Here is a 24004-nt window from a genome sequence, read left to right on the forward strand (position 1 = left end):
AATAGATACATTCCCAAAAATGAAGCACTGTTTTAATTAGTTATGATACTAGTATAGAGATGTCAGTTTAGGTGACCTTGAAATAAAATCGATACGTCTGAAAGCACCTCAAAGTAAAATTGATGTATCTGAAAGCAAAAGTGTGTGCTCTATTGGTTCTCTGTTGTGCTCTCCTTTCCTAGGAGTCATCTCCTCTAGACGCAAATGGCAATAAAATGCTCATAGCTCAGTGTGTAGCAGGGCCAAGAAGGGAGATGGTGGTAACTTCACTTACTTTATTAGCGTTGAAAGCATTGAAAGAGAAGAAAAGGAGATGTAAAATGGTTGGAAAGATGAATTTATGAACCATATGTGTAGTAGATACTGAGTAAATATACGGAGCACTGAACTCTGAACAAGTACATTTCAGCCTGGTAGCCACTTTCGGGATTAGAGTGATCCAGTTCCTGCATTCTGCCACTGTTCCAGTAAGATTTGATTGAATTATATAGAGCAAGGTTGGGTTATCAAAAGCTGCAACCTTGATAGATAGAAAAGGGATAATGTACTATAACTGGAAAATGCTTAGTTTTCTGATCTCTGGGTTTAAAGATAATGGGCAACGATTTCTTAATATGTATTCCTTAGTACACTGTTGAGGAAGTTGTTAACAGGTATGACCTAAAAAAAGAAGTTCAGGCCCAAATAAATTTTTGAAACCTAGGACATGCTATTCTACTCTTGGGGATTCTCAGTCAACAGTATATTAAAGGCTCTGAGCAGGTTAGGCATAAAGAAGCCCATTTTACTTTTTTCAGCCCATAATTTTCAAAATTTACTTGATCATGAACTGTTTTGGTTTTGGTTTTTTCTTTTTAAACCCCTGCACACCTATTAACATTCACTCTTAACTCAGTATTCCATGGAATAGCTTTGGAAACAAGCTTAAAATTTCTGGGTCATTATGCTTGCCTGTCCATCTTCCTAGGCACCTGTAGAATGTGCTGCTTTCACTAGACCAAATTAATGTGAATGTTTTCTAAGTAAGCCTCCTCCTTTCTTCAATACTTAACATGCTACACGTGAAAAAATAATTAGCTTCCAAGAAAGTGTGGCTTTGAGCAAGTTACAACCTATCTCTAAGCATCAATTTGCTTACCCTGTAAAATAAAAGTACATATTAAATTAATTCTAAGGGTGCCTTCGAGCACTAGCATTTTAAATATTTACAGATCTGGGCCGCAACTAAAAGATTTCTTTATCATGTAATAGAAAATTGGAATAAATTCTTTTGCATTTATCAGGTGTAACATATTTTTCCTTTATTTATCAAGATTAAAATATGTTATTGACAGTAAGTCAGTTTATTGGCTCTCATGAGAGATTTCTTCTTATGATTCCAGAAATAAGCAGGAGAGTGCCAGAGGAAGCAGCTCATGTTCAGGAGTGGTTTGGGGGAGGTGCCTCCAGGTAGAGTGGACATGCTAGAGTGGCCAACATAGATCCCTTTCCACCCTGGCCTTTTCGAGGAGTGTAAGGTCCTCCGAAGGCCAGATAAATTCAGGGATACCTGCATGTCCCCACACATTTTCTTGAAAACTTGTCACAGAACAAACAAACTTTTGATGGATTCTAAAGACTTATTCATTCTGTTAGCCATAAAACCCCTAAAGTTATTAGTCTTTATAGTAGCTATTAAATTTTCTGTAAATACATACTCTTTTCCTGGTAGAGCCTTTAATTTCTTCTTCCCTATAGGATATGCCAGAAGTCTTTTATGCTCTTGTTCCTTACAGTAGTACAATATTAAAAGTAAATAAATTTTAAAATGTCCAAGTAGGTAGTTTGGTTTTCCCTCCCTTCATCTTTTCCTTCTCTTCCTCTGTCTTGAATTGTGTTTTCTTTGAGACAGTGTGATACAGTGCAAAGAATTCTATCTTGACTCTACTAACACACCACATAAACTTTGACAAGTCACTAATCTTCAGTTTTCATATTTGTCCAATGAGGGTGATGAACTAGATTACTTCTGTGGTTCTTCCAGCTCTTACATTATGAGAGATATTAAAGATGGGGGGCATTTGTGGTTCTTCTGTGGGCTCAAGCTTAAAAGATCAAATCTTCCAGGCACTTTATTTTGTCCTGAAATTCTATGTGTTAAATTTGCTTTAGATTTTCTAGAATACTTTGATTATAGCCAGGTTTCCCATAGTTATGGATATTAAGATACTTACTCCTCATTTAAATAGAACTAACTGAAGGACAAAACAAAACAAAACCAAAAACACCCCATAATCCTCTACTAAAACAATGAGGCACGTCATTAGAAAGTAACATAGACAGAAAGAGTGAGCTATTAATGAAACATAGGTACAACTTGGTGCATTTTTCAAGCTTTGGGTTTTTTGTGTGTGATTACCTAGTATTTTTACTTTTTAATTTCAGAGTTATTCTCCTCAAGTTGCCTCACTGACTTTGTGTAATGCACTCCCTTTGGCTGCCTATTTTATTACAGCCCACAATTCTTTGTACAGGAGGCAAGTGTGAGCTGGTTATTTATATCTACTTGTTCTAAATGAGCCTAAAAATAGAAAATGTTTGTAAGTCAAATTTACGTAGATTTAAGACCTTTTAAGTGATCCTTTCAGAGTAGAGTATAAGCAGTTTCACTGTGTTTTCCTGGAACAGTATGGGTATACGTATATTTTTTAGAAGAACTTATAAGATTATCTTTTTCTGGTATTCTTGTACTTCTTCCCCAAGAATTCTTGTAGTAAAATGTATATTTCAGTTGTGAGCACTGAGGATCAGATTTAAGTTTAGCCATCTGTTACCTCAAGGGTTCCCCGTGAGGCAGTTTCCTATTTTCAGTAGATTGTGCTTTGTTCTCCATCTTCTAGCAAATTGAGAGAAAAGGGAAAACTGATATCAGATCAGAAGAGCAAATTGTTACTAAGCTTCTACAGTGTGCAAGGCATTGTGCATGCTGGGTGCTTGAAACACAGTGCTGTTTTATAGGGCTCATGAATGGCAGTCCTTAGCTTGACTAAGCGTCATACTCTCTTGTTAGTCAATCTTTTTATACTTGTAGCAAGAGTTGAATAGGGGACTGAGGAGAAGAGCTAAAGAAAGCAAGCAGGGCTGCGGGACTTTCTACCATACACTACTCTTTTTTTTTTAATTGAAAAATTAAAGGTAATACTCCTCCTCATTTTTTTTTCCCGAGAGAGAGTGCAAAATAACCACACATGCAAGCAATCTATAATTTTTCAGAGATCCATCTAGAGACATACACTAAGTGTGGGGGGTAATCTTTTAGTCTTTTTTCTTTGCCTTTATTATTTATAAACTAAGATCACTTTTTCACTTAGTGAAGTATTGTGAACATATTCTTATGTTCCCAAATTGTCTTTCCATCCTATGATTTTTAATGACTGTGTAGTATTCTACCACCTAAATGTATCATAATGTGTTTAACTATTCTCCTAGTTATGGATGTGTAGAGTATTTCTAGGCTTTTTGTTTGACTTGTAAATAATTCTGCAGTAGTTATTTTAGTGAATAAATCACTGTATACCTTCTGGAAACTTCTTTTGAATAATCCTGAAAAGTACAAACTCTGTGTCAAACAATATGAATACTTTAAATCTTCTATCAACAGTACATGAGAGTGCATATTTTTTACATTTTCCAAAGCTGAGTATTATTTTTAAACATTTCATAATTTTATTTTGAAAAATGTAGTTATGTGTCCTCATTAAATTAGAAATAGAGTTCTTTGCAAGTGCTCATAGCCATAAGCAGTTTGCCAGAGGGATCTCTCTCTCCAAATAAATGAATAGCTTCAGCACTTCCAGTCTTGACTGCTTTTAACTATCAGTGTGTACTGCTTTCCAGATCCATGTGACTATACATTTGATACTGATTTAATATTTCATATGTTGCATTTAAATAATTTTTTTCTTACAGTATAGTAAACCAGGAAAGAAATGGAAGGTTATGACTCAGGAATTTATTAACCAGCACACAGTGGAACATAAAGGAAAACAAATCTGTAAATACTTTCTGGAAGGGAGATGTATTAAGGTAAATTTATGGGGATATCATAAATCATTTTTTCAAATGATCTAAAATAATCTTCTAAAATAATTTTAAAATTTAAAGTCATTGGAGGGTACTTAGTTTTTCATTTCTCATATAGTTGTAATAAAATTGGTTCTTCAAAATGTATCTTGCATGGAAATATTGTATACCAGAACTGATTTAATTCTATTCTGGAACAATAATAGAATTTTTTGAAATCAGATTATATTGAACAAACACATGATGCTAACTCTGTGGCAAGTACTGTTCAGAGTGGATTACTAATATTAAATCTTTACAGTGACACAATGAAGTTTTTACTGTTTTTCTCCACGTTTTAAATATGGCCAAACAAGGAGGTTAAGTCAGTCCCCATAGCAGCTCAGCTAGAAATTTTGAGTGCTGAGCGCTGGTGAAACCGAGGCCGTATCCTCTGGAGGCCGTGCTCACTATGCCGCCTCTCTGCACGTAGTCACAGCCACTATCTTGGGCAAGAGTTCTAAGGGATTGTTTGAATTATTCTTAGCTCATTACTTAGAGATTGAAGATATGACCATAGTTCTACCATGAAACACCACAGAGAAAATTCAATTTGACGGTTTCTTTTTTTCTTTCTTCTTTTCTTTTTTGTGAACAGGGAGATCAATGTAAATTTGATCACGATGCAGAGTTGGAGAAGAGAAAAGAGATCTGCAAATTTTATTTACAAGGATATTGTACCAAAGGAGAGAACTGTATTTATATGCATAATATCCTTTATTAAAATATGTTAACCAAAATATTGAGGTTTTCAGGCATCATTGAGGGTCTAAAAATCGTAAGTTCAACCTGGAAAGCCTAGTTTGGTTTTAAATTTAAAACAGCACATTATATAAATCAAGTCTAGGCAGCCTTTTTACTTCAAAAGGGAAACTGAGTTTTTTTCTTTAGGGAAATGAAATAACTTTCTTTTGGGAAAAAAAAAATCTATGAAATAAAGGTACTTTATATTTAATATACTCAGCTTATAAATATTTCAAGAGACTGTGCTTCCTGAAGGAGTATTTGGCAAAATATTTATTCTGTGACTTAATTATTATTTTCTTAGGTTTATAAATAATAAATTATCATTGTTGAAAATTATAAAATCAAAGTTTTGTCAGATCTTACCACCCAATGATAAACACTGTATGTTCTTCCCTATTTCTTCCATTGGAAATCTATACTTTGAAATTGTGTTCTTGCCTCCACCAAATGACATATGGTGTGTGTGTATGTGTGTGTGTATATATATATATATATATGTAGATAGATAAATAGACAGATAGATAGAGATAGGGATGTATATACATATAGTACATTTTTCTGTGTTAACCCTGACTCCTCACCACCCCAAGCTGGTTACTCACTACCACACATGACTACTGGAGCTTTTCCCCACTGATTTGAAACTCCATCTTTATCACAGATGAACTGCTTATATGTATGTTTTTGTTCTAGACTTTCTGTTTGGTTCCATGGATTTGTTCGCACTCATGTCTCATGTTGTTTTGCTGTGATTTTTTTTTCTGCCTCCCCAGCACACTGTGCTGTTTGGTAGATTCTTACATGTATTTCTCAAGGTAAATTTGTCTACTTTAAAAAATAATGTATAGAAGAAAAGAAAGTGAAAAATCTGTTACTGTAGATCTAAATGTAATAAATGAAACCATGCAAATACTGGAGAAATATACAAATGGATTCCTTTATAATCCAGAAGAACAGAAAACTTTCCCAAGTATGCCTTAAAATTCAGAAACAGTAAGGGAAGACATTGAATACTTGACTGCATAAAATATTTTAAAATTTATATAACAAAAATATGGCATAAACAATGTAAAAGGTAAATAATAAAATGGGAAAAAATTGTTTGCAATATTCACTTAAAAGAAGTAATAGCCTTAATATATGAGTCTCTAAAAATTGAGAAGAAAAATGGGGCAAGAAATACAGATAATTCACAAAAAGAGAAATGCAAATGACTCCAAAACATATGATAAGATGCTCTATCCTGTTCATAATAAGAGAAACGTAGTTACAAAGCTACTCCAAACAGCATGGCACTGGCACAAAAACAGACACATAGATCAATGGGACAGGATGGAAAGTCCAGAAATAAACCCACGCACTTATGGTCAATTAATCTATGACAAAGGAGGCAAGAATATACAATGGAGAAAAGACAGTCTCTTCAACAAGTGGTGCTGGGAAAACTGGACAGCTACCTGTAAAAGACTGAAATTAGAACATTCTCTAACACGATGTGCAAAAATAAACTCGAAATAGATTAAAAACCTAAAAATAAGACCGGATACTATAAAACTCCTAGAAGAGAACACAGGCAGAACACTCTTTGACAGAAATTGCCGCAAGATTTTTTTCGAACCAGCTCCTAGAGTAATGGAAATAAAAGCAAAAATAAACAAGTGAGATCTAATTAAACTTATAATTTGAAAAGACACATGCACCCCAGCAGCACTATTTACAATAGCTAAGACATGGAATTAACACAAATGTCCTTCAACAGATCACACACACACACACACACACACACACACACACACACACACACGGAATACTACTTAGCCATAAAAAAGAATAAAATAATGCCATTTGCAGCAACATGGATGGACCTGGAGATTATCATTCTAAGTGAAGTAAGTCAGAAGAGAAAGAAAAATACCATATATCACTTTTATGTGGAATCCAAAAACAAAAAACATACAAAAAAAAGCACAAATGAAACTTATCTACAAAACAGAAACAGACTCACAGACATAGAAAACAAAACTTATGGTTTCCCAGGAGATAAAGAGGGTGGGAAGGGCTAAATTCAGAATTCAAAATCTGCATCTCTTGGGGGGTGATGGAAATGTTAGCTATCTTGGTTGTGGTGGTGGTTTCATTGGTGTATACATTTATCAAAATTCATCAAATTGTACACCTGAAATAAATGTAGTTTACTGTACAGGAATCATACCACAATTTTTTAAAAAGAAACGTAATTTAATCTATGTCGAGATACCATTTGTAGCTCTCAGATTTTCAAAAATACACATACATGCAAAAAGTGACAGCAAAGTTTGTTAGCAAGGCTGTGAAAAAATAGACACACTCAGACCTCACTGGTGGGAATTCAAAATGGTGTACCCTTATGGAGGGGAGCTTGGCAGTGTCTGGCAAAATTATACATGAATTTTCCCTTCTACTTAGCAGTCCTACCATTTTGCAAATTCTAATGAATCAGTGGATCTGGTAGTGATTACTGATGGCTGCTAAAATCATCTTGTGAAAAGTTGGCCAGAAACTTTGTAATTGATGGATTGGACAGACAACACCAGAACCAACTGGTCAGTCTTACTCACTGAAAAGAAATAACCAGGCACTAAATGCCTTCTGATACAATGCAGTGAAACACCACCTGTGCCAAATGTTGACATTATCAAATGAGTGATACAAACTAAAAGGGGAAGGAAACTTGAGAGATTTACCAGTTAGATGCAGTTTGGATCCTGAAAGGCATTTTTCTGAAAAGTCTTGGGAAATTTACAGGATAGTAGAAATTAATGCATTCATTTTTCAGATTGATGATAAGGTTGTGATTGTTAAGAAAAATACTCCTTATCTGTTCGAAATAAACATGGATGTATTTACGAATGAAATGTATCTCTCCAGTGTTTGGAGGGAGAGTAGCTAGGAGCCTTCAGGGGTGGTAGAGATCTCACAAAACTGCCAGATGACAAACATTGTTGACCCTGTGTGGCCATCTGTACCTCTTGATTTAACATTTTCTTTAGATGTTGGTCTCCAAAATCTTAAGTAAGATTAACCTGTGGTTCTCTTTTTTTTTAAATTTTATTTATTTATTTTTTTTAACATTTTTTATTGATTTATAGTCATTTTACAATGTTGTGTCAAATTCCAGTGTAGAGCACGATTTTTCAGTTATACATGAACATGTATATAATCATTGTCACATTTTTTTCTCTGTGAGCTACCATAAGATCTTGTGTATATTTCCCTGTGCTGTATAGTATAATCTTGTTTATCTATTCTACAATTTTGAAATCCCAGTCTATCTCTTCCCACCCCCTGCCCCCTTGGCAACCACAAGTTTATATTCTATGTCTGTGAGTCTATTTCTGTTTTGTATTTATGCTTTTTTTTTTTTTTTTAGATTCCACATATGAGCGATCTCATATGGTATTTTTCTTTCTCTTTCTGGCTTACTTCACTTAGAATGACATTCTCCAGGAGCATCCATGTTGCTGCAAATGGCGTTACCTAACCTGTGGTTTTCATTGTTGGAATACTTGACTTTACTGTCACACATCAGGCCCTTTTATTTTCTTCATAGATACAAAGTCTTGCTACAAAATTTATTTGTTCTGTGTGACAATTTATTTTATTGTGTAAAGTAACAGAGTTTACATAATTAAATTACTATAGTATTTGCTGTAATATCGTAAATTTTTTTTCTTTAAAAAATTGTTTTCTAGCTTTAACAGAGTAAGACTTAAAATTTTTTGAATGTTTTGTTGTGTAATTAAAATATTTAATCTTAAAAATTAAATACATTATCTGATATGATTACAGAAAATTCAGTACAACATATAGCAGTAAAATCTTACTGATACAGCAGTTACGTTTTTGGTTTAAAAATACAAGTTTGATTATACTTGGTCTATTCCTTAATATTTTTATTTACATGAATTTCCATGCAAGTTTTACCATAGCGGAGCAAAATGTTACCAAGGAGACAACTGTAAATTTTCACATGATGATCTGACTAAAGAAACAAAGAAACTTTTGGACAAAGTGAGTAATATTTTTATACCTCGATTATTTGTTAAGTTTCTCCATAGATTTGTTTGACTTGAATCATGTTTTGTAAATCATATTTTGTAGAACTCTCCTGAGAAATTAAGAACTTGTTATTTTATGTTTTATTCTATTATAATGTGTTAGAAAAGCAGGAATATTGGGCTAAGAATTAAAAAATCTTTTGCTATTATCACTGTTATGCCATTAAAAAAGCTAATTTTAAAACCAGTCCTCCGTAAATTTTCTCTCAGTTGAGTTTTTGTTCAAGTGTAGTTTACTTACTTATTTTCCAGTTTTATTGAATATAATTGGCATACAGCACTGTAGAAATTTAAGATGTACAGCATAATGATTTGACTTCCATACTTCATGAAATGATGACCACAGTAAATTTAATGAGCATCCATCATCTTGTCTGCATACAAAATTAGAGGAATAAAAAGAGATTTTTTTCCCTTGTGATGAGAACTCTTAGGATTTACTCTCTTAATGACTTTCATATACAATGTACAGCAGTGTTAATTGTATTTACCATGTTGTACGTGACACCCCTAGCGCTTATTTATCTTATACCTGGAACTTTGTACCTATTTAGTACCTTCATCCAGTTCCTCTTCCAACCACCTCTGGTAACCTCAGATCTGATCTCTAAAAAAAGTTAATTTACTTTGAGAAATATCCTTTACCTCTTTGAACCTCATATTCTTTATAAAAAATTAGTTAGCTATCTCTGATCTATTTCAACTTTAATATTGTATTTTTCTGTTAGTAAAACTAGTTTACTCAATTCTTCACTGCTTTAAATGTGAGAAAGAAAGCTTGTTTTGAAATAGAGATCTTTGCTGATTATTTTTAGGTGTTGAACACTGAAGAAGACCCTACAAATGAAGATGAAAGAGAATTAGAAGAACTCAGAAAGCGTGGCATAACTCCCCTCCCCAAACCGCCTCCAGGAGTTGGGCTTCTGCCAACCCCATCAGAGCATTTTCCCTTCTCTGATCCTGAAGATGATTTTCAAACAGATCTCTCTGATGATTTCAAGAAAATTCCATCTCTTTTTGAAATAGTTGTAAAACCTACTGTGGATTTAGCACATAAAATTGGGAAGAAGTAAGTTAAATTTTTAAAAAATGGCAGCATTTTCCACCTGAAAATTCTTACTAAGAAACTAACTTGTATTCCATGTTAATCAGGTAATTAGATTTAGACAGAGATAAGACATCTGGCAGGCACCTCAGTTGCTGCTTCCCACTTCCTTTTGTCCCTGCCCTTTGTTGCCTGCCAGCAGTGCTTTTCTCTACAGAATCCTTAACACAGCTTCAGAAATCTCTGCACACTGATCCTGAAGGACACTGCTAGGTGCATGGAACTGGCGTTCCTACCATCTTGTTATAGGGCAGCATTGCCATTAATAATATCTGCAAATAGTGGGTAGTGTGTCTCCAGCATACTTGTTCTTCTAGAGGAGTATTTCCTTGGGCCACTAGAGGAAAGCCTCTGGGTAAGCTGCATCCAGGTTTGCAGTTTTTAACAACACTATGCCAGTCCTGCTCCCTCTCCCCCAGGGTCTGTTCACTTGGGCTCTAAGTCCCATTGTTATCTTTTAACCCTAATGCTCAGGAAGCGATGAGATCGTAGCAGATGAGGAGTAAGACATTTACAGCAAAAATCACAATGAATGCAAGCCATTAAAAGTATTTCTATTCAAGTCCAGAGAAGACAAGTATGTTCACTATTCAGCTAAATAAATATTGTAGATCAGATCCTAGTCATTGCAAAAGGAGAACAATGTAATAGATGTAAAGATTAGAAATGAAAAGGCAGACTCATTATTTGGTCATTTTCCCTTAATGAACCCAAAGGAGTCAACTAACAAAACTGTTAGAAATCATACAGTTGTCCCTCAGTGTCTGAGGGGGACTGGTACCAGGAAATCCATGAACACCAAAATCCACAGATGCCCAAGTCCTTTATATAAATGGGTGAAGTATTTGCATATAACCTTCACACATGCTCCTGTATACTTTAAATCATCTCTAGGTTACTTATAATACCTAATACAATGCAAATGTTATGTAAATAGTTGTAAATACAACATAGATGCTATGTAAGTAATTGCCTGCATGTGGCAAATTCAGGTTTTGCCTTTTGGAACTTTCTGGAATTTTTTTCCTGAATATTTTCAATCTGCAGCTGGTTGAATCTGTGGATGCCGAACTGCAGCTATGGAAGGCCACCTATAATTAAATTAGTAAGATGTCTAGAAAGAAGAGCAACATTCACACATTAAAATCTTTTTTATGCAAGTAATAACCAATTAGAAATTGTAAGAAAGTGGTATGTTATAATTCTAATTTTGTTATAAGAAGGTCTGTGTATGCCTAGAAAAAGGATTAGAAGAGAACCAGTCAGAAACTTTATCTCTGGGTGGTGGGATTAGAGGTGAATCTTACTTATTTTTGTCCTTTTCTATATTTTTCAAAATATTAATAACTGGTAAGTTTAAGAACAGCTGGTAGTAAGCAGCAATTAAGAAAACTGTGGGCTGAAATGAAGGCAAAACACATATGTTGGTGTTTCCACTTATAGGCAATATAGAATAAATTGCTTCTTAAAAATACAGTTTTCTGTTCTGGTACTATAAAACATTTAACCAATATCTATTTTAAAATGTAACATTCTTGTTTCCCTCTTTTCTTTGAGCTAAGGAATACTATTCTTTTGTCCACAGGCCACCAGCATTTTATAACAGTGCCTCACCACCAGGACCACAATTTCAGGAAAGCAGCCCACATCCTCAACATATCTATAGTTCTGGGACAAGTCCAGGTCCCGGACCCAATATGTCTCAGGGACACAATAGTCCTGTGATGCACCCAGGCTCCCCTGGACATCATCCATGTCCAATGCCACAGAGCCCCCCTTTACCGCCTGGTCCACCTGGAATTGTAGGCCCTCACAGTCAAGCGGGAGTACTTGTTCAACCGGAAACACCTTTGACACCACCAAGTATGAGTGGTGCTTACCATTGCCCAGGCTTCCCAGAGCACATGATGAAAGTACCTAGAGAGAATCACTGTTCTCCAGCTTCGTCACACCTGCAAAGCCCTGGTGAGATGCAGCTCAGTACCAACTATGAGTCCCTTCCAAACACGGCTGAGTTTTATGACAGTTACTATTCACAGCATGCTGTGCATAATTTTCAGCCATCCAATAATTCTGGTGGTAAGTTCACCTTTTGAAATAACTCACTTCTAATTTAAAATATTTGGAGTCCTATTTTTCTTTAAAAGCATGAAAAGAATATTTGTTTTAAATAACGCAAAGTAAAATGTAAAACTGAAACATTAAAATACAGTTTAAATTTAACCAAATATTTGTAGCAGTAGAACTTTACAGAACTTTAAAAAATACTTACAATTACATAATTTGATTATTAAATGTGATTATTATTATAACTAAGCTTTCACAGTGCTACTCTCTAGTGGAGTTTTGTGCTAAATTAGAGTGTGTTTCTTTCCGTGTTACGTGTGTAGATGGGACGTGGCACCATGGAGAATTTGCCCAGCATCAGCCTCCCGTTGTTCAAGACTCCCCTAACCACGGGAGTGGGTCCGACAGCAGCGGTAATGTAACAGGCCCCGGCGCCCTGCCTGCCCCAGGTCTCCCCCCTGCAGTGCAGAGAGCTCTTTTTGTCAGACTTACTCAGAAATACCAAGAAGATGAAGATCCAAGCAGCACTCAGCCGCAAAGGGCACCAAGCAAAGAAGAAGGTGTGTCAGGTGTTGTTGATAGCATTTTACCTGTTTAGATGACTCAGTTCCTGAAAGGGTCTTGAATAAGTTAAAATTTGAAAAATGGGTTCTTAAGCACTGTCTCTTCTATTTGCAGTTTATCTCATAACTCCTGTCTTCTTGGGATTGATTGCGTTTTCCAGTGCCACTGATGCATTAGTAATTAATTGCAAAGGGTTTGATTTGTAGCGATGAAGAGATCTGAAGCTGGAGTGTCAGGCCTGGGCGAGCAGACTTGCTATTAAACCTTTTTTTTTTTTTTAAGAAGAAAAGAAATAGAACAGGAACAAGATACCTACCAGTTCAGGAATTTTGATTTCTAATCCAAGTTCAAATGATTTAACTATTAGAGGAATTTTTATGGGCATAGGCTGTATACTTCTGGTTCTACTATATTATTAAGGAATATTATTTTTAATATAAAAGGTTATGTGGAGACACTAAGCTTCCCTTGGTATTTTTGATACTGATAAGCATATAGCAATTAGTTGATTGAGTTAAGGGGAGGAAAGTTTAAATCACCTAGTTCTTATGAATTATAAAATTGATGTATTTGGCCACTCAAACATAAACTGTATGAATAACTATGTAGAACTAGATAACTCTAGATAGTGACAAGCTACTCTATAAACATTGCTGTATTTTCAATGAAGATAACATTAACTCTTCATTTATTTAGCATGACAAAGGAATGAGGGGTTTCTAATAAGCGAATTTCCTGAACAGTTTATATTTACTCCTTTAGGTGCTAATTTTAAGAAATAACCATTTTAATGGTAATCTTTATTTGGTGGGGTCATTGGGTTTGTTTGTTTGTTTATTTATTTATTTTAATGAAAGTACTGGCGATTGGACCCAGGACCTCGTGCATGTTAAGCACACACTCTGCCACTGAGCTATACCTTTGCCCCATCCCCTAGTAATCTTTCTTTAAAGTCTTACAAAGCTTTATGTTTTAATAAACAAGAAAATTAAAACTTTTCTAGATGATACAAAATTTACGCTATAATATTATACAATTGGTAATTTTTATGGGGATTGTTTACCCTGTATACAGAAAACATCTAAACAGCTAGATATTTTTGTGTTTGTGTTCATTTTTACAAATTTTTTTGCCTTTATAAATTTTATCTCTTTTGATAAAAAGCAGATAGAAAGCTTTTAAAACTCAATTTCTGTCTAATATCTGCTTTCCATTGATCTCTCTCTACTATTCTACTTTCCTTCTGTTATTCTCATTCCAAAAGGGATTTGACTGCTTATAAAATATATTGATATGAAAGTGAAAATAAAATAATATTTTGGATCAAGTACCAAATTCTGTGAGCAGTGACACTCCTATTCAGAAATATCTAAAATAACTGCAGCAGGTAAAAGTGAATCACAAGTGTACTTCTAAGCTTCCTGGAGAAAGAGAAGAAAGGTCTAGTGTCTGGCTATAAGTAGTTTTTTTAGACACCGAGATACGAGTAAAACTTACTGCCATTGTGACATCGTATTATTATTTTAAACCACATCCCCACCCTAACTACCAATGCTTGTTTTGTAAACAGTGTTTTATTCAAACTAAGTATTTTTTTGTTTATTTTTAATTTAATGCTTGAATGATATATTCACGTAGGTCAAACAGCTAAAATTACAACATAGTATGAATGGAAAGTTCCCAGTTCAGCCCTCATTTGCTCTGTTCCCATTGCTTCCTTAATTATCATTGTTAGCATTTTGGTTTTTTCCCAGATTTTAAAAAATATCTCCCCCTTGTCGTAAATCTAGAGCTATGAGGTTTAAGAATTGCTTGAATTAAAGAGAGCTGAAACATTGTGCTATTCCTTTCCAAGAGTGTATTTCCTTTTTTTCCCAACCCTGTCTTACCACACATTTCTGAGTTCCCTTTGACCAGTTCGAATGAAAGGTCCAGACTTTTCTCTGACTGGAAGGACATTACAGATGTTCCAATACCACATCTCTTTCTTTGTAGAATATAATGACTAAATTGCTAATTGTTATACCACATCTTACCTTGTTCCAACAAGTTGAAACTCTGGCATTTTTTTTTAATTGAAGTATAGTCAATTTACAGTGTTGTGTTAGTTTCTGGTGTACAGCAGAGTGATTCAGTTATACATACATATGTATTCCTTTTCATTTTCTTTTTCATTATAGGTTATTACAAGGCATTGAATATAGTTCCCTATGCTATCCAGTAGGACCTTGTTTATTTTATATATAGTAGTTAGTATGCAAATCCCAAACTCTCGATTTATCCCTTCCCTCTGAACTGGCATTTCTATGGTGCATTTTCTTGAAGTTAGACTACACTTATTTCAGGAATAGTATTTTTTAAATCTTAATTAAGGCCATATATGAATGCTTCATTCTTTACAGTCAGTTTTTGTCTGCCTTTAGATGATACTGTTAACTGGTATTCCAGTAGTGAAGAGGAAGAAGGAAGCAGTGTCAAGTCGATACTGAGAACATTACAGAAACAAACAGAAACTTTAAGGAATCAACAACAACTTTCCACAGAACTCAGCACTCCTACTGATCCAAGACTTGCTAAAGAGAAAAGTAAAGGAAGCCAAGTTGTTGACCCCAGACTTCGGACTATCTCAAGGCATGACCTTAGAAAATCTTCTGAGTCTACCCCACTGGATCTTAGACTTGCGTGGGATCCCAGGAAATTACGCGGGAATGGAAGTGGTCATGTAGGCTCTTCGGTTGGTGGAGCAAAGTTTGATTTACATCATGGAAACGCTGGCTCTAATGTCAAACACAAAAGAGGAGATGATGATGATGAAGACACAGAAAGAGAACTGAGAGAAAAAGCGTTCTTAATACCTTTGGATTCTTCCCCTGGTGTAATGCTCCAGGATCCAAGGTCACAACTGAGGCAGTTTAGCCACATTAAAATGGATATTATCCTAACCAAACCCAACTTTGCAAAACACATCGTGTGGGCTCCAGAAGACTTACTTCCAGTCCCTTTACCTAAACCTGATCCAGTATCGTCAATCAATTTACCTCTGCCCCCTCTGATAGCTGACCAGAGGCTCAGTAGGTTATGGAATACAAAAAGTGATCTTCATCAAAACACAGTGCCCATTGATTCAAAATTAGCAGCCAAAGCGAAAATTAGCACAACAAGCAGAGAAGGCTACCTAGAGCAACTGGGAGACCTGCATGGTTCAGGAAGTAAATTGGGAGATCCTAGGCTGCAAAAAAATTTTGATCCTAGACTTCACAGACTGCATAATACAGAGTCTCATCAAGCAGTTATGAAAGATTCACATACATCAAAGGGTGCCCCTCATTTAGCCAGATCAAATGCTGGCTCATCCCAGCCTTTAGGGGCAGTACCTAGCAGCTCTGGTCCCGGTTTGCCTCCATATGCCCCTAAACTCTCCTCTTCAGCTGGCCTTCCCCTGGGAACCCCAAGCTCAGTTCTTAGTGGTATTAGTTTGTATGACCCTAGGGAGCAGGGTTCACCGTCTGCATCAGAGCTAGCGACGGAAAATACAGAGAACCAGAGAAAAAGTGGTAGTTTAAAAAGTAGTGACAGAAGTGAGCCTTCTCCTGGAGAAGCAGTCCTGCCACAGAAGATCGCTGCAAGTGTGGACGTGACTGTTGAGGGCCCGGCGGACCCACAGGCAGATCCTGTCAGGGGTTCCGGTGTGGTGCAGGTCCCAGCAGTGCACAGTCTTCCGATCCAGGCGTTAACAGGCTTAATCAGACCCCAGTACAGTGACCCGAGGCAGGCGAGGCAGACGGGACAGGTGAGCCCCACCCCAGACGATGACCCCAGTAGAGAAACCGATGACAAGTCTCTGAAAGAGGTTTTTAAAACTTTTGATCCAACTGCTTCACCGTTCTGTTAGCTGTTGTGTAACTCCGCAGTTCTTTTCACTCTTGTGACTGTTGCAGTCCTCTGCTGTTTTGTAACTGGTTTACCTCTATAGTTTATTTATTTTTAAATTATAAACACTTTTCAGCTGCTAGTATCAGAACTACATGAAGTTATATCCTCTAAAGCCTGTGGAATTTTATATAATATTTTTATAACTTTAAGAGACTGTAGCAATTGACATAGAAACCTATATATCATGTTAGCTTCAGTAAAAGTACTTTTATTGTAAATAAACCATCATGAATTCAACACTCTGCCTGCATATATATATGCCAGTTGTCTTTCATAATCAGTGTTTAGATAAATGATTACCACTTTTATATGGTTGTTAGTTTCAAGCAATATAATGTACATTACTTTTGAGAAACAGTATTTTGACTAGGATCCTCTCTTTGTCAACACAGAATTGATTAATATGTAATGCTAACTGCTAGCTAAACTGTAAAATGAAGTAAAGAAAACATTTTTAATCTCAATTAGAGCAGTTCATTTAGTTAGGGGGCATCACTTTTATTAGTACTGGCAATATTATTTGTGTAAATGAAGCATTTGAATGTCATATCTTTTAAAGGTATTTTACAGTATACTGTATCATAGAAGTTGGAGATACATAAATAGAATGTTTTGCTAAAGTGAAAAATTCCCAATTCCTCTAACATAACTTTTTAAATTTTAATTTTTCACATTAACTAGTTATGAGTTACTGCTGTTATATTATGATGTTTATACATTTCGATTTTTTTGTCTTTAGCAGCATAATTTATATTACTTTTTCAAATTATGTAGCTGCAATAATTGTATTCATCATGACTTTGGCAATTTTTAACAAAGTTTTAAAAGATCCAGTGAGAGCCTTTAATGATTATTGCATTGATAATGTTTTAAATGTCCAGGTTCTATACTTTTTCTTAAATAGCAAGAAAACACAGAGATGGTATAGTCAACTGTATATGGCTACCAATAAAGAATTTCTTTCAGATCTCACCTGACTGGCATTCTGTAACAGAGGAGACTGCCTTGTGTTTTAATGTATTTAGTGTCCTCATAGTTTGGAAACCTCCTAAATTGATTAGAAATTGTATTTTTATGAAAAATAATTTGTATTCATTCTCATGTATTTATTGCAGTATATAAATAATGGCAGCCCTACTTGTTTTATACATATATTATTTATAACTAAAACCAAGTATTACACTGATATTCATATCTTGAACTGGAGGTATGTGACAGTATTCGCTGGTGACAACTCCAATAAGTTGTTTGAAAAGGAGCATTTCATTATAAAGGTAATGCAAGGAGAGGAAATCAGTCCTTGAGAAGTGATTTTAAAAATACACAGCAAAATATTTCTGTGGGAACTTGACACTTGGATAGCATATGGTTTAATACTAATGTGTATTCTTTTTCTTCCCTTCTTCACTTTTTACTTTGTTTGCTCTGATTCCGTGCTTAAGTGGGGTGGCAGTTAAGTGAACAAGAACGCGACTTGCCCACCCAAGAAGCTCATTGTGTTCTGAGAGGAAGGACAGTTGTTCAAGGGAATGTGAGTTCCTACTATGTACACTTCGGTTCCATTGTTGTCTAAAATGGTTCTCAATAACATTTGGGGGTTAAAAAATGCATTTTAAAGCCACTGTAGAAAGTACTTTCTGATTTACTGTCCAAACTTTAGTATTAATAGAAAAGTTAATAAAATGGGTAAAACTAACAGAGAAAATATACATACTTATATTCCTAAAAATAATTTGTTTATCAGGATAAAATTAGTAAAATTGCTGAATTTTCGTCATTAAATTGAAAATTTTAGCAAATCTTTAATTCATGCTTTTATAATTACTGTAAGTAATACTGTTTACAATATCATCCAAAAAAATAATTTGGCTTGTTAAGAATCAAAATAGAATCCAAATTTTTTTCCAAATTCTTAACAAAAGATTCTTTTTACTAAGAGAGATTTTAAAAAATTAGTTAAAAATTAAGGTTCCAAAATCATTGATACAAATTATAATGTTCGTTTACTTAGCGTTCTTGAGCCCCTGTTACTTCAGCTTGTGTCCTAGAGGCTGTTTTGCAAGAGAGTTTGAACTAACTTTCAAATTTAGCAATATATTTTGTATGAAAATGTTTTATTTATGTTTAATGATTTTTATTTGTGATGCTTTTTAATTGAGATAACTTTAACTTAGGGAATCTTCTGTAATACCCTATTAACCTGGATTATTTTAATGTTCTTCTGTTTTCCTATTTTCTTACCAAAATTTAATAAATAGCCATTTTCTCCAATTTATAAGCTGCTCTTTAAGATGAACTGGTGTTTTTAGAATCCATCTAATTTAATTTACACTGTTACATTGAAAAATACATTATGTTCCTATTCTTAGAAGCCAAACATTTATAGCTGACAGAAATAACTTGTCCTTAAAGAGTGTGTTTTAGACTCACTGAGGTGTGACTTGACTATTCATACTGGTTTCGAGAGTTTTACACCTGTTCTCTTTGACGTCGAGCAGAGTGGGGTGTATCAGGGCGTTGAATTGGGATACCCAGATGGTCATAATTTAGACTGAGCAGCTGCTTTTCCATGTCTTGTTTAGTTTGCCCCCAGCTCCTGTCTCTGGGACTTTCCCAGTTAGGACCTCATTCTGAATCTCGACAATTAACCAAATGTTGGAGTGTTTTCAAACTGTGCCTCAGCAAGTAGGTCTGTTTCTGAACAGACCCTCTGTTCAGCTGAACGCGCCAAACCCGAGTTAGGTTGCAGCCAAAGCAGCCTAATCATGAGATGACATTTGCTTAGGTTTCCGTTTGCCCTTGAACTTGCTGTAGGACTTCAGTAGTATTCCCTGCTAGTTGTTCTTACTTTAAGAGTAGAAGAATGGTTGATTAGTGAAAGAATCCTGTGTGAGTGCTCACATAAGTCACTTTGCTGAATTAATCAGAAGAGACAGAAAGAGGAAAGGAGAACTTGTGAAGGCTGAAGGTTTAAAGACATTGAATTAGTATTCTTGTTCTGAATTGATTTATAGGTGTTATATCTCAGTGTCTAGTCATCTGTGAAATGGGTGTAATTTTGACTGTTCACAGATTTGATGTAAGGAGTGAATGAATTATTATTTTAAAGTATTTGTAAATATAAAATTGCTTTGTAACTTTCACAGACGTAGTCATTACATTCCCACTGGGTTTGCATTAAGTTGTACCGCACAGTGATACACACTTAAAACACAGAATTGCCCCAGAAGTTGTTTCAGAGAATATTAATTTCCTTGAACATTTTGTATCAGTAAGACACAGGACTTTCCTACTTTAACGCTGTATGGACTTGTAGTGTCCATTCAAGATCTGACCTCTCGCTCATTTTTATCAGGTTGAATATTGATGGAGGGTAAAAATCCTAGTTGCATGCCGTGTTTGCTTAAATCATAGCATGTATGGAATGGGCGATGTGGCCAACTCAGTCACTGTAAGAGTCATTGGCTCTTAGAAACAATAGGGATATTTATTCCCACCTCTTAATACATATTTCTGCAAGCATGTGAGATTGAGATCTTTCCTAGTGACCACTTGCTTGGTAAAGATACCATTTTCCTTTGGTTAATGGCACCTTGAAGTTTGAAAGTTCCTAGGGACCTAGATGTGAGGTCTTGTCCATATCTTTCCATTTGTACGACAGAGTCTCATCGTCCTCTCTCACATGGGAGATGCTCTCCCCGAGTTCACCCTTCTGGGCTGAGGGCTGCACCTTGGCAGGGGGGGTCAAGCAGTCCGCCAGCAGGGCCCCTGCAACCTTCGGTAACTGGGCTTTCCTGAATTTCTGAGACAAAGAGTTGTAATTATCTTTTCAAAAGTGGTTTGGCAGCACTTGATAATATTATGTGCAAAATTTAGTAGTAGTTAGTAAACCTGATTAGTTTAAGTAAGAGTTAGTTTAGGAAATTTAAGCTTTGACTAAATGTAACCAATCAGGGTCTGAGTGTTTAAGGCTGTTTTCCTATGTGTTAACGATTTAGTGTTTATACGTCTTTTCCCCGAGTAGCTTAATGTGATTTGCAGAACCAGTGTCAGTAGCTACCAGTCACTGTATTGCTGGGGTTATGTTTTTTGAGTACGTTATTTATCAGCAGTATCTGCCAGTTGTAACAAAATCCAAATTAACTTGCCTTTCTTGGAAAAGATACAGACCGAAGAAAAAGGACTTTTAAGTTAACATCAATATAACATTTAGAATTTCTAATTTTTAAATAAGAAATATAAAGCACACATTTTAAACTGTCTTTTACGCTTTCAGAGGCAGAACCCATATGCGTTTCCCCATTGCAACAAGCCTTGTTTTAGGCACACAGTGGGTGCTTTATTAACGGCTTGTTGATTGCCTCCTAACCTCATCAGTCCATGTGTAGATTTTACAGGTGCCGTCATCTGTTAGCACAGGTGTGGCAGAGCCATTCCACGGTCACATTAGGAGTACAGTTCATAAATTATACTCCATTCAGTAGGCACAGGGCACTAGCCTTCTCTTGTTTTGTCTCCCTTCCCCACCTCCCACCCAAACAATGTGAAGGTAGGGTTATGGCAGCTTTACTTAGGAGTTAAATGTTTCTACAATAATTCACAACTTTTGAGTCCTCCAGACTTACAAGGTAACTTTACTATTTCATTGTGGAAGTTTAAATAGACCAGTAATTTGTTCCTATAGATCTATGAAGGATTCTTTCTATAACTAGAAAGAACTACATACCAGAGTCTTGTATTTTTATTTTAAAATGAAATTTCTCTAATTTCCCCCTTCCTGGTCTCATCAAAAATCAACCAAAATTATAAAGATATGCCTACCCTAGTGAATTTCCAATAATGTTTTATCCTAACACCATAAACAGTAATTTACCATTTCAAGTCATGAATTTGTCTCTAAATTTGGATCTTGTGTCTTGTCCTTAAACAGCCTTCATTACCCTTTGGAACAGAACAATCGTGTTACAGTTGGGAAAATCATTGTGGTTGTACAGAAAATCTGTTTCTTCAAACAAGATTGTGAGTTCTTGGAATGTATTTTGTAACTTGATTTATCCTTAAACCTCTTTTTTTTTAAACTTAGAATTTATTAGAAAAAAAAATCAACTTCGAATTATCAGGCCCCGTACTTCCTGGCTCAGTACTGATTTTAATACCTCTGTGAGGGCATTAAGTTTTAGAGGAATGGTGAAATTTGCATTAGCTAATATTACTTTGTCAGGGGTCTGAAATATAGTTTATTGTAAAGGAATTAAATACATAGAGGCCCAATTTTTAAAAAAAATTAGCCATGTTGTCCCCAAACTTCCATTATGAGCAAGATCTTGGGGTCTGTTGTCAATGATAGACTGTACATTTTATATGCTTTTTAAATAGTGAAGGTGAAAGATACTTAGCTATTCCTTCCAGGGGGGAGGTTTTAGCCCACCTCTGTTTTACACGAATTTGCCCTCCCGATGTTTGAGAGAGAAGTCAAATAAGACAGAGTGTCTTTTCAGAGGTAGAATGGTACTTGTTTTAAAAGTGACAATCAAGTAGTAGTCATTTGTATACTCACTGCCAAAGTTTAAAAATATTTTACATACCTTACCCTAAACCTCCTGCTCCACGACCCAGGATTCCGAAGGGGCTCAGCACAGACCCCAGGTTCCAGGGCCTGGGTCATTTTGTCTTCAGTCTAGGGCTGCTGTGCCTGCGCGTGGGAAAGGGGTAGATGGTACTAGTGTCCGAGGATGCAGTGTGTGTGTGTGTGTGTGTGTGTGTGTGTGTGTGTTTGGAGGGAGGGGTGCTGTGTCGAGATGCATGGTCGCCCATGTTCTGTGAGATTTGCGAGTACCATCAGTGGGCTGAAATCCAGATTAAACCTATTCGGGATGAGGTAGAGTTTTTTCCCCAAACTTCCTACTGTCATTATTTCAGTTCCCCAAGTTGTGTCTCAAGTGTTGGTGAAACGCTGCCTTGGCTGGTTTACTTGGGAGGGTTTTAGTAGATACCAGTGTAGTAGATGAACTAAACTGTTGATCTGCTGTCTGTTCAAAAGATACCGTCAAGGGGGGGTCCTTCGCTGAACTGATAAGTTATCCTACATAAGGACTGACAAATCACTTCACGAAAGCAGGAGTATCTTTTTTTCTTCTCATTTACTAGTAAAGTTTCCAAGCTGCATTCTGTTGTTGCAAGTTTCTGTAGTTCTTTTCTGTGACACCTTTCTATTGTCTGATTTAAATAAAAATGTTTCTAATGATATCTGTCTGGCAGTGTATTGCTTTGCTTTATTAAATCTTCGATTTAAACACAGACTATCAAGGAGCCGTGTAGTCATACGAGCTTGTAAATGGAACCCCTCCAGGCCTTCCTTGAAAGCAGGTAATAGAAGTAAGCTACCCTTCAGTTTATCTTTAGTGCACAGATGTTGTGCTCCGCTTGCCCACAAAGACTGACAGCATTTAAAACCCTATCCTGTCTCTTACATCAGCTTAAATTAATTTTCTGTTAATTTTCTCTTCAAATCTGTGAATCTGCTAGCAAATGTGCTGCTTAGAGTCGAGCAAGAACTCTTCAGGATCAAAGTAGGATCTCATCACAGGAAAGGCTCTCAGAGAGCAGCTGGTCCCTCTTCCCTCCAAGATCAGGAGCAACAAAAAAGTGGCTGGTCATGCTTCCCTCAAAGGTCAGGAAACACCATTAAAAGACGTTTTCTGGCTCCTGTTCTAGTGTGTTCAGTGGCCAAGGACACCCTGTCTCAAGTAAGAGGACCCAGTAGATTACTGGATTTAATTATAGAGCAACTCAAGACTGTTGGAAACTTCTTCCTTGAGAGCTAGCGTGGCCTGGTCCTGGCGCACCCTCTCTGAGCAGCGCAACATGGGGCAACTCAGGACTTCACTGAGTACTGCTTTCCTCATGGACAAAATGGGGGTTCATCACTTGCATAAGAAAGACTGAGCACTTAGCACGTGCTGTTAGGTGTTGAGTTACAGAGATGGGTAAGATGGACTGCTTTTTAACTGCAGAGTGAGTGAAGTCACAGTGCTTTATGGTGAACATCAAACGATCAAGTACACAAGGATATATTTTAGAAAATTACAAGGAACACAAAAAGAAGTATAGTGGAGATAATGTTGCATAATTCTTTCCAATCAAACCATGCCCCTCTCTAACATCCTCACGGTGGTGGCGGCTCTGCCCCTTTGACTTCATCTTCCACGACGGCACATCTATCTGCCCAGCGTTCTGGAGCCCAAAGTGCTTAAGATATGCACAGTGAAGCCTCAATACATGCTAGTTTGGTGATGGGCAGTGTACTCGGGTATTAATTAAATATTCACCATGAGATGAACATGCAGTTTACTTTTTTTTACTACAATAAACTCTTGGACACTCCATCAAT

The 24004-nt window shown here is 36.0% G+C and overlaps 1 protein-coding gene across 6 annotated transcripts in view; it reads left to right on the forward strand.

Annotated features, from left to right (window-relative positions):
• ZC3H6 (zinc finger CCCH-type containing 6) overlaps positions 1-23245 on the forward strand; it is a 53005-nt gene extending 29760 nt beyond the window's left edge. For 3 of the 6 annotated variants that reach the window (XM_072951469.1, XM_006203835.4, XM_072951470.1), the window contains 7 exons: positions 3949-4065; positions 4700-4811; positions 8789-8898; positions 9761-10014; positions 11636-12129; positions 12441-12677; positions 15105-17586. In XM_072951469.1, coding sequence (XP_072807570.1) covers positions 3949-4065; positions 4700-4811; positions 8789-8898; positions 9761-10014; positions 11636-12129; positions 12441-12677; positions 15105-16573 — 2793 coding nt within the window. In that variant the 3' untranslated portion in view covers positions 16574-17586. Of the gene's footprint in view, positions 1-3948; positions 4066-4699; positions 4812-8788; positions 8899-9760; positions 10015-11635; positions 12130-12440; positions 12678-15104; positions 17587-18056; positions 22859-23139 lie in introns of those variants that run through there. The other 3 variants (XR_012065181.1, XR_012065180.1, XM_072951471.1) reach the window with 3 other exon arrangements.
• The last annotated feature ends 759 nt before the right edge of the window (positions 23246-24004 follow it).

The sequence above is a fragment of the Vicugna pacos genome, chromosome 28 (genome assembly GCF_048564905.1).
Source record: "Vicugna pacos chromosome 28, VicPac4, whole genome shotgun sequence".
In the NCBI taxonomy this organism is placed as follows: domain Eukaryota; kingdom Metazoa; phylum Chordata; class Mammalia; order Artiodactyla; family Camelidae; genus Vicugna; species Vicugna pacos.